Genomic DNA, 11529 nt, shown 5'->3' on the forward strand with positions numbered 1-11529 from the left:
TAAATGTAAGCATAAAAGCACACCTATTTATTGGATGCTGTCATGTAAATTATGGTAAACCCAAATAACGAAGTAATCAAATGAAATACTACTTTCAGGAAACAATACAGATATTCTCTCACATACTATAGAACAATTTTAATCTTCATAACTTGAACTCTAAAGATTGTTTTGAAAAACAACTGTCTGGCCGGGTAAACTTCAAAGACATTTTTGAAAAATGTCTGTCTGATCAGCATCAATAATGTGTCTACATCCTGTGTATAATGTGATCTAACCCACCACACATCTTAGTGTTCTGTGATTAGGGCAGAATGCAGTTGGTAGAAGAAGATGGTGCAGTATTTCATATGGCAAACACACTTGTAGTTCCCTAGTGACCAAGAAAAATCCTCATGCAGCCACTAGGTCATTTACACAGCTGGCTTGTAATCAGCCATATTTTATTTTTACAGTGATATTAGTACTTCACCCAACAACAAGAACATGTCTGTCAGGCACTCTTTGCTGGGAAAAAACAAGGGACAAGTGGGATTCACTACATCAGCTGTGAGAAAAAGGTCCTTTTGAAATGTAAATATACAGAAACAAACCAAACAAGATGTAGAAAGAGTTTAAGCACAGTATCTTTTATATAACAAATATCTTGCTGGAATATTCTAGATACAAACAGACAGACAGAGAAGAAGGAAAATATAAGATAGTTACATTGTTTTTGACCTCACTTTTGTAAATAACATTTATATACAATGATAATACAGGTGACTGCTGTTTTCTCACTTGCTAATGTACTGTATATCACAATGGCTTAACAACTGAGTATTATCTTAAGTGAAGATATTGAGCCTCCAGCTCTAAATGTTACTCATTTTTAATGATATTGACGTGCATTGGTATCCTTCAATAAGGGCGTGTAAATAAATGCGAGCTTCAAATGGGCAACCTCAATTGGGCGCAGCGAATAAAGGCAAACACAACAAAATTATTACAGAAAATTTATTAGATAAAGGCAATGATTGAACATATAAAAAGGTGAAAGTAAGAATATTAAAACATCCAATTAATTAATGCATGAACTTCTAATGAATTATTTCTGGAACAAAATTTATTAGATAAAGGCAATGATTAAACGCATTTCCAGATGTGTTTCCCATTGATAGTTTTCTCCTTTCTGAATGTGTAGCCTTCGACTACAAGTAGATCCGCACCTTTGTTGCTCTTCACATATTCCAGAGCCATTTGAACTAAATTATCTACGAACGCCTTTATTCGCCACGCTCAATTGAGGTCACCCTTTTGAAGCTCGCATTTTTGTGCGCGCCCTTATTGAATAGAGCCCATTTTTGCATGTTTTATTGTGCTGACATACATTTTGAGCATAGAAGTATGTGCTGATTTATAGCTGACTGAAGTAAGGGTATCCATAATTCAGGCCGAAGGCCACTGGAAGACAATGGGGCAATTGTATTCTAGAAAATTCTGCCAAAATCAACTGAAGTAATAAATCTTTCGTTATTATTATTTTACCGGGTGTCATATGTTTTCTTTGTTTTGATCAACATTGCTCTACATGGGTTTTTGACGACCCAATAGCTGCAGTTGCAAACTTCCTCCTTTGTGAAACGAGAGTAACTGGGGGTCACTATTGGTGAAACAAGATCACTTAGAAATGAAGAAATACATTGCACAGTACAACCAATCACTTAGACGACCCACCCGCGAACAAATGATGACAACTTGCGACCCACTGGCAGCAACCCAAGTCATGACCCAGTGGTTGAGAAACAGTGGCTAAGGTGACTCACACATAAACTAACAATGGCAACCTGGCATGACCCAGTGGTTGAGAAACAGTGTCTTACTTGAACCTGCTATGTGGACATTGAGATTTGAAGATCTGTTTGTGCTCTTCCACACCTGACCAACAGAGCCCTCAGTTGCAATGACCTGTACCGAGATACAGTCAATTTGACTTACGGTCAAATAGCTGGACCCAAATAGCGCTGTAAGTCAGTATATGACTGTACATGCAACAATGTGCATAGATTTATGTGTTTTTAAGTACTATTCAGTAAGTGTCTGTCTGTCATTTCTGTTAGGAATATAGTTATCTGAAGAAAAAAACATTTCTTGTCACATGTGGAAATTTGATAAGATATATGAGGTGTACTATATTATAGGTGTTCTGCTTCTAGGACGCCTGTTTTACAACTATAGTATGGCAAACATGTCAATTATAATCAAGATTCATCCAAGTCATGATATTGGACAGATACCACAAAATTTGACCAAATATTGCCACTTTATTTATATTTTCATTATTGGTTTATGAAAGCCCACCATCTTGCTCACTCATTAAAAGGGGAGGACTCAGCTCTGTTCTCAACAAACAACATAGTTTCACAACACACAGCAGCAGACTTTCCTCCATGGCTTAATTTAACTTAATCCTGATTCTCTATATGTTCAATTTCCTCATAATAACTATTCATGGTGGCTCTAAAATCCGTACTGACCCCTACTCTCTTTTCTGTTTCTTTTTCCGGTTCTTCCTGCGCCACCACCACCTACTCAAAGCTTCATGATGCTCCAACAATGATGGACGGATTAAAAGGCAGAAGTCTACGTGACCATCATCATCATCAAGCCCTTCCGTGAGAACCCTAAATCCAAAGAGGACTGTTTCATTTATGTTAGGTAGAATGCCCAGAGGGGACTGGGAGGTCTCATGGTCTGGAATCCCTACAGATTTTATTTTTTCTCCAGCCGTCTGGAGTTTTTTTTTTTTTTCTGTCCCCCCTGGCCATTGAACCTTACTCTTATTCGATGTTAATTAATGTTGATTTATTTTGTTTATAATTGTGTCTTTCATTTTTCTATTCTTTAATATGTAAAGCACTTTGAGCTACTGTTTGTATGAAAATGTGCTATATAAATAAATGTTGTTGTTGTTGTTGTTGATGGCACATTATCAGTTTGTATGTGCTCAGTGTGATTTGCAGATAATAGGAAAGAGTAATTGCTGGGGAATCCAAGGGGAAGGTTTCCTGTGTCATGCAGTTTCCTGCTGAAAAAATATGCTAATACACATGGTATTTGTGTTTTTGCATGTCTACATTCATTTCAACAGATGCCTCCCATGTGAATATATGGAAAATGTGTTACATTTTTTTAAAAACACTGTGCCCTTCTGCAATGATATGAGTGTAGGTTATAGAATATAATTGATTTTACTGGTGTGCTGAGGATACTCTGGGGTTTGAGGCTGTTCAAGTACCAGAGGGAACTGAAGAATTGTATGTGTTACCTAACAATTAAGCTAACTGTTATTTTTACTTTCTCCATATTCCGTATTTAAAAAGATCACAAATAATGAGCTGGAAAGACAGAGACAGCAATCCTTCTGGTTGAAAGGAAGTATAAAGTTAAGCTGTAAATCAGTATTAGCTCACTGTAGAGGGCACTCTCACACTTATTGCCAGTCGAAGCCCATTTGGAACCCTAGGTGGAATGGATTGACGTTGCCCCTCATTGTCTATAACGAATATTCAGTGTTATTAGACTTTGACAACCTTGGGGGGGCAGGGGTGTGCCCAGAGTGCATGCCCCTTCAGTGGCACAAATATTTTGTATATACTGCAGACTTTAAGGTGCCCAACAGGTAATAGTGCCCACTCAGTACCATCAAAACTTGACGACTGTTTTCTGTTTTTTTCCCATTGGTGTCCAAAGTGCATGCTCCTTAAATCTTATAAATGGAGCCCCACCGATGATGGTATCCCAGGTGGCCGCCATTGGTTGTTTAATGGATGGACCAGCTCTACTCACTTTAGAATTACCAGTTAGATTAAAAAAACATTTTTGGCATGAGGGATGAAAATATGAGTACTCAAAACAACGCCCAAACTAGCAGAGGGAGAACATGAAAACTCAACACTGGCTATGGACTGACTGAGATTTCAACCAAAGGCTGTGAAGCTGTGAGACAACAATGCTAACCATCAATCAAACTGTGCCACTCTAACAAATGAAAACCAACTTAAACGATCAGTTTGAGGAAGGAACAGAGCACTTTGTACTGAAATCTCTATAGTTATGCCATGCTAAAGATAGCTGTTATCATAAATATTCTTTCAAAAATAATCAAAACTGTTCACAAGATTTTTCCATTCTTGTGAAAGGGACTAAGGATTTTGATGCACCATTTGCTGCATTAAAGTAGGTGGGATGGGACTCGTCCAGTTGACGAAGATAAGACAGCAAACTGGCAATGTGGAACATGTTACCACAACAAATTCTTTATTAAGTAATTATTGGGTATTACTGTGAATAGTGTCTGTTAGAGGGTTATGGAATATTGAACTATCTGAAAGATAAACAAAAAATATATTGCGGTAAGGTATCAGACGCATGGGATAATCTCAAAAAATGTGATTCCTGATGGCAGCATTAATGATTACACCCTTGATCATGATATGCTTTAGATAATCTGTGCTGAGGTAAATATGCACAATGTACAATTCTCAGTTGAACTAAATTATGTTTCAAACATGTTGGTAATGAATACATTTTTTCCAATAGCAGGTTTCCATTTATAATCAAAAAATTCTTTTTGAAAGGTGCCTTTTCTAATGCTGTCTCAGATTATTTCTCTTCTGATGAAACTTGAAAATTCTGCAGATACAGCATATGTCTTCATCACTGCTAGATGGTACTGTTACAACTGCAGATGTTGAATGAAAGTTTTCTTTAGCAAATCCTCTGCTTCTTACAGTAAAATAAAGTACTCTAAAATGCTATTGGATAAAAGCATTTAACTTGGAAAACAGAAAGTGCCTATTCATATAAAGTGGCATTGAGTCTTGAGCAACTTTCAGTTACCTTAAAATATATTTGGTTTTTAAGAAAATATAAAATTCATTGTTACTGTGAAAAACATAAGCGGGTAAGTGACTGGAATTTAAAACCCAAAGCTACTAGTTCATTTCTTGTCTGTGCCTCACTGTGCAGTACTTATGCAAGCCACTTACTTTATTTGTGTTACAACTGTTAAAAAAAAAAAAAAAAGAAAACTTCCAAATAAATTAGGCAATGTACTTACTGTAAACCTTAACTTCATAGTTTTTAAGGGTTTCACCAGCTTCATTAGTGGCGACACAGGTATACCTCCCAGCATCTTCTTTCTGGGCAGTCAGAATCTGTAGGGTTCTTCCTCCTACAGAAGAAAATACATACGTTTCATTACACAAATTTGTTGTTATATACATCCTATAGTTTACATTTTTAAAAGACGTATGTGAAAAATATATTTGTTTACATTTGGTCACTTTCTAATTTAGTTTTCTTTATGTTTCCTTTAGCTGGTCCCCATGTTTTTAGCCTCGTGATTTTTTGATTTAGCCTCGTGTGTTTCAGAAAAGTGGTTACAGGATCTTATTCTTGACATGACCATCACAAGTTATGTTTTAAAGTTCCCTGTGCGGGTGGATAGTGAGGAGGGCTTGCTGTACTCATGGACAATAAATGGTTTAGTGCCTGTGATATTACTGTTAAAGAAGAAGTCTGTACCCCAGACATTGTAATGGACAGTAGTTTTACAAATAAACTATCTCACATATCATTACTACCATTCCCCCATCTTCAGGCATACAGAAAGCTTAAGTCATTATATACTTTAAAATTGCCAAGGTCTACAAAAATCATCGCACTGCATTCTCAACTATTTATGGTGTATTTAATCATACTGATCTTTTCATTACAAGAAAAAGGTTAAAAAAATGAGGTTAATGCATGTCTAGAAGGAGTTCGAACTTAATACAAATGTATCGGCAATGGAGGGAAATACATGAATGAACTTTTCACAGGAATTTCAAGTGATCTGTAACACTGATGTTGCTCAAGTGACTCTCCTAGCTCCCTTTCTGTTCACTCTATACATATAATACATACCCCATAGTCGCAGAGTCAATCTTGAACTCCTGCAGGTGGTAGGTATGAGACAGGAGGAGGAATACAGAGGGTGTATGAAAGGCTTTTACATATTAAAAAAGTTGAAATCTTAAATTGTACAAGAAAATATATTAGAAACTATTTAGTACTTAAGGTAACTGCACTGTGGGAAGTGCAGTCCCTACCTGGAAGAATTCTGATATTTTTGTTAGACTCAAATGGAACACCATCTTTCAGCCACATGATTGTGGCAGGAGGGTAAGACTGGGCTTCACATACTAATGATGTGGGACTGTTCAATGTCACAGTGACTTCTTCAGGAGTTTCTTGTTGGTCCATGCCATTTATTGTGGGAGATACTGCAAGCAGAAAAACAGAGAATATATATGTGATGGGAAAAGGGCAGCACCATGATTATCATTTGCACCCTAAACCATTTAGCTCATTGATTAATTGTTGGAGGGTCAAAACAAATATGTTACATGTGAAAAAATTAAGCATGTGAGAATGTTCTTACAGGTGAAAAAACCTTACAGATATACTTAAAAAATACTTGGGAAAAACATCCTAAAAATGCAATTTTTTCAAAACAGAAAAGTCTAAAAAATGTAATGTAGAAGACTGAAAGAACAGTCTTAATACCCTAGCCACATTCGGCATATACAAAAAATAAAAGAAGGGAATAAACAGCACATATCTTCTAAAAATGTAAAGTGCTACACCGTTTTAAACTATTAAAATATTTACCTATAATAAGTCAACATCAACAAAATGAAACTTAGATAGTGATATTCACTCTATCGAAAATTTTGAGAATTTAGTCAGTACTTGCCAAGCACATTGAGGTTGAAGTTCTTGGTCTTATCCCCAGCAGTGTTTGATGCCAGACATGTGTACCTGCCTGTGTCCACCACCTGAGCAGAAAGAATTTGTAAGAAGCGGCCATTGGAAATGACTTTGTGTCGATCATCTTCTACCAGAGGTTGATCATCTTTCATCCAGTTGATTTTTGGAACAGGGTGACCTGTTAGAAACATTAAGTCAGCTTAACTAAACCAACAACAAAAATAAAAACAAAAATGCTGATATACAGAAATTCAAGTCTACTATATACAGTTTTCATTTAACATAAGCCCTATTAAGCCTAATGTTACTTATTTCAAGCAAAAGTAAAAATCTCTAGTATATAACAAACATAATTACAATACACAAGTCCTATGTAGCTTTAGTAGAATTTTAATTTGGTAACATCATTGTTGAAATTCATTAAAGAGATAAAACAGTGAGTGAAAAATTATTTTTAAATTTAGAAAAAAACCTGTAAATTGTAATTCTGTTAACAGTGGGCCTCTTAAGTCAAATACATAAATTTTAGTATGGCTAACTGACCCATAACGCCACTGTAGACTTTGACACAGACTTAACCTTTATTTGTCTGACTTGTACACTTTGTAAAACTTGTTTTCTCTAACTAAAAAAAAGACACAATTTTGACATCTTCTTAGTTTATAATGTAATTTACAGATGCTCCATAAAACTGCTAACCTTAATAATTAATACAGCTACAATATTTTAAAAGATTGCCAGATGTCTGAATTTCTTTTGAGTGGTTCACTTGGATAAATTTCATCTTATGTATGTAAAGATGATTTGACATTTTTTACGAATTACACAGGAATTTCATGCCTTTGTGTACAAATATACCAACCTAGGAAATTCTTAAGAATTATCCTAGGGCTGTAGATACCACATGGAAAATGTCATTTAAGAGCATGGGTATAACATTGATTTCAAATATATCAGGGCATGTGCTAATAAAGTTGAGCATAGGTGCTGATCTTTATGTGAGATTTCTAAGTAGGAACCCCCAATGGAGAGTTCAGTAAGCAAAGAGATTTGTTCATACTGCACTTCAACAATAATGCAGTAAAGAAATTATGAATGTTAAACAGTGCTGGTGACAAGTCCTGCCTTTCCATGCTTAAATTCTGCCTGTGCTAAGTGGTATAGTTAAGGGTTACATGTTGGGGATTTTCACACATTGCCTCAATTTTAAAGTATGTTAAACATGTTGATTAAAAGTATATAAACTTTTCTCTTTAAAACTTTTCATTTATTCAAAATGGATTTTGAACTGAAACAGCTGAAAAACTATTTTGCACCTAAATATTATTTTTAAATATTGTAGCTAGTTTTTATTTATTAAATTTTAAGTACTTATAAGCTTTTTTTTAAGATGTGAATTGTTCCCAAAAAAGAAATAAGAAAATACTCAAAACAATTTACATATAATGTAGTTGTACAAATTAAAACTGACATTGGATGATCATGTTTTTTATTTGTTATTAAATTCAATACAACATTTACTTACCTGACACTTCACATGTTAGTGTAATGCTGTGTTTCTCTTTAACTTTTACATCTTGCTGTGTTTCGTCTTCTATAATGCTTGGTGGTACTATGGAACAAGAAATAAAATCAGCAATATTAAAAGTTGCAATAAGTGAATCTACTAGATACAGTAAAGATTTATCTTAGCCCAAATGGTCTCAAAGTTCACCATACTTAAGATATCAAGGTCAAAATTCTTCTTATTTTCCCCAGCAGAATTGGAGGCAATACAGGTGTATCTTCCAGCATCTTCGATTGTAGCATGCATTAATCGAAGTAGTCGGCCACCTGTTAATAATAGCCAGATTATCAATGGAACCATTCAACTACATATCTAAATTTCCACAGAATTAAAATGATAAACGTTAAACATTTGATAACATTTGATATTAGGGCTATGGTTAATTTTAAGTATGCAATTCATCATTTTACAATGTGCAGTATACAATAGGCATGGCAGCTACTGTACACAGACACACCCACCAATGTATGATTTGTGGTAATAACATGACTTCTGCAAAAATTTACTTTAATAATAATAAATAAATAAATTCATTCATTCATTAATAAATTAATTAATTAATTTACTTTATTTACAGGTAAACAAGTATAAACTAGAAAATGAGATATGCACCTGACAGGATTTTGGCAGAGCTGGACAGATTAACAGGATGACCATCTTTGAGCCAGGAAATGACTGGAAGAGGAATACCTGTAGCTTCACAGTTTAAAACCACAGGGTTTTTTACCAATACGGTTATGTTGTCTGGGACACTCAGGTCTCCAAGAATAGTTGGGGGTACTGGCAAACAAAAAGCAATTAAAAACAAAAACAAAAATTATTCCTAATTGAAACAGTACTCTACAAATATACCTACACAGTTTATGTTTTATTTAATTGAATCCTGCTTTTGTTCATTATTTTTGCAACTTCACAAGGTAAATATTTACTGAAAAGAATCTATACTAATAAAAGGCAAAGCCCTCACTGACTCATTCACTCACTCACTCACTCACTCACTCACTCACTCACTCATCACTAATTCTCCAACTTCCCATGTAGGTGGAAGGCTAAAATGTGGCAGGCTCATTCCTTACAGCTTACTTGCAAAAGTTGGGCAGGTTTCATTTCGAAATTCTACGCGTAATAGTCATAACTGGAAGCTATTTTTCTCCAAATACTGTAATGGAGTTGTGCTTGATGGCTGTGGGGGCGGAGTTTCATGTGACATCATCACGCCTCCCACGTAATCACGTGAACTGACTGTCAATGCAGTACGTAGAAAACCAGGAAGAGCTCCAAAAAGCGCTGAAGAAAAACATGCATTATACAATTGAGAAGGCAGCGAAACAATAAGAAGCGAGCGACTGACACATACAACCATATTCATGAGTGCAGCTACTTCGGAAACAAAGCACGGTGTAAACCTAAAGTTTAAATTAAGTTCATAGACAGGCTGCCGCTGGCGTTTGTCATGCCCACGGCTAATGCGGGATACAAGTTTAATGAGAGGATGCAGGATATAAACGAGAGTTTTGATCACTTATTAACTAAGTTAAAATTGCTGGTAAAGGGCTGTGCTTATGCAAATTCCGAGAGACTGTCTTTGTGGGGGGATTGACAGTTAAGGCGGGTGGGGGAGTCACGTCATCATCTCCCCTCCCATTCACCTCATTTCGCTCTGAGCTGAGCTCCGCAGCTAACGCAGTCTTGCGGAACCAACTTTGTGACGCTGGCACCAAATACTCACAGAAAAATCCACAAGTTAATACACACGCTGTTTCTAGAGTTTCTCCACACTCTGAATCCTCCAGGCACTACTTACAAAAGGTTACATTGACAATCGTGTTGCGTTATTTTTAAAATCTTTCCTTTTCTTAGCACAAGCACAGTTGAGAAGCTTCGATGCATGTGCTCCATAACGCGTTAAAAAATAATGCATTAAATCACACTTTGCATTCCAAGCAAAGGGGAACTTCTGTCAATGCATGATTTCCTGGTACACCGATTACATTGATTCACACATCAGAGCTACAAAAATGTAACAGTCGGAAGAAAGCTCGTTGCTACGAATGATTGGAGGAAAATTTCATTTCAAAAGACTACCCGACGGAAGCCTTGATAAAAGCGTGGTTTTGTGCACATATATATATGTATATATATGTGGATGTACAGTATATGTATATATACTGTATATATGTGCGTATATGTATATATATATATGTTTATGTGTGTGTGTATATATATGTATATGTATATATATATATATATATGACAGCAACACTCATGACAATGTCAATCATGTTACATTATTATTAAAATGTTTCCTTTTCTTTTTCATTACTTCTTTAACACACACATATATATATATATATAACCTCCAAAGAGCGCGGAGACTTTTGATATCATGAACGTGTCTGCAAAAAGTGGCGTCTCCTGCCATGCAAAACTCGAGCACCCGGCGCACGCGCATAGCTGTGCCAGCCTTTGAGACACTGGCTGCGCTTCTGCCTTAAGTCAAAGTGAGCACTTTTAATTTTTTTCCTCCTCCCCCTGAGCTATAGCCAAGACAAGTGCAAACACGGGATCCCTTTTCGACACCGTGGCAAACTAATATTAAGGCGCTTCGCACTTTCTTTTGCACGTATACGATTATGAGGTTGTCAGCTCGGATTATGAAGACACGCACGAGTGGAGGACTGACAGTGCCATCACAGCCGATTAATGGCAGGGACGTCTCACCAGTCTACACAAGACCCACCGCGACTGTCCCCAAAAGGCGCTCATATCGTCAGCGAAGACATCTCTCTACACTATATAAAAGAAAAAGCCAAATTTCCTTTCTTTACACCTTTTTTCCTTTTATCCTAAACCAAAGCCTTTCTCTCTTAACACTGCAGAGGACACAAAACAAATTTTCTTTAATTGCCGGTAATGCCGGTAAGGCACATTACCAGAGGCAGAAATTTGGACGTTCACATAGAAAATATAATTTCTATACCACAGCCGTGTAGCACCTTTCAAAAGGGATCTACTACCGAGAGATCATCCATATACATTTTAGCTGCTGTTAGTACTACTTACCTGTTGTGTTACACAGTCTTTAAAATGTAGTTTACCCGAAACCACTCCAGTAATGCTCAATGTACCTTTACTTCTTAAAACATTAATGTTTTACTGTTTAATAA

The 11529-nt window shown here is 36.1% G+C and overlaps 1 protein-coding gene across 2 annotated transcripts in view; it reads right to left on the reverse strand.

Annotated features, from left to right (window-relative positions):
• The window catches only part of hmcn1 (hemicentin 1), a 280760-nt gene that overhangs the window by 72338 nt on the left and 196893 nt on the right, over positions 1 to 11529 (reverse strand). For both annotated transcript variants that reach the window (XM_039735773.1, XM_039735774.1), the window contains exons 46-51: positions 8975 to 9142; positions 8515 to 8628; positions 8321 to 8407; positions 6782 to 6973; positions 6135 to 6308; positions 5102 to 5215 (exon numbers count right to left, since the gene is read on the reverse strand). In XM_039735773.1, coding sequence (XP_039591707.1) covers positions 5102 to 5215; positions 6135 to 6308; positions 6782 to 6973; positions 8321 to 8407; positions 8515 to 8628; positions 8975 to 9142 — 849 coding nt within the window. The remainder of the gene's footprint in view (positions 1 to 5101; positions 5216 to 6134; positions 6309 to 6781; positions 6974 to 8320; positions 8408 to 8514; positions 8629 to 8974; positions 9143 to 11529) is intronic.

The sequence above is a fragment of the Polypterus senegalus genome, chromosome 14, assembly GCF_016835505.1.
Source record: "Polypterus senegalus isolate Bchr_013 chromosome 14, ASM1683550v1, whole genome shotgun sequence".
Classification (NCBI taxonomy): domain Eukaryota; kingdom Metazoa; phylum Chordata; class Cladistia; order Polypteriformes; family Polypteridae; genus Polypterus; species Polypterus senegalus.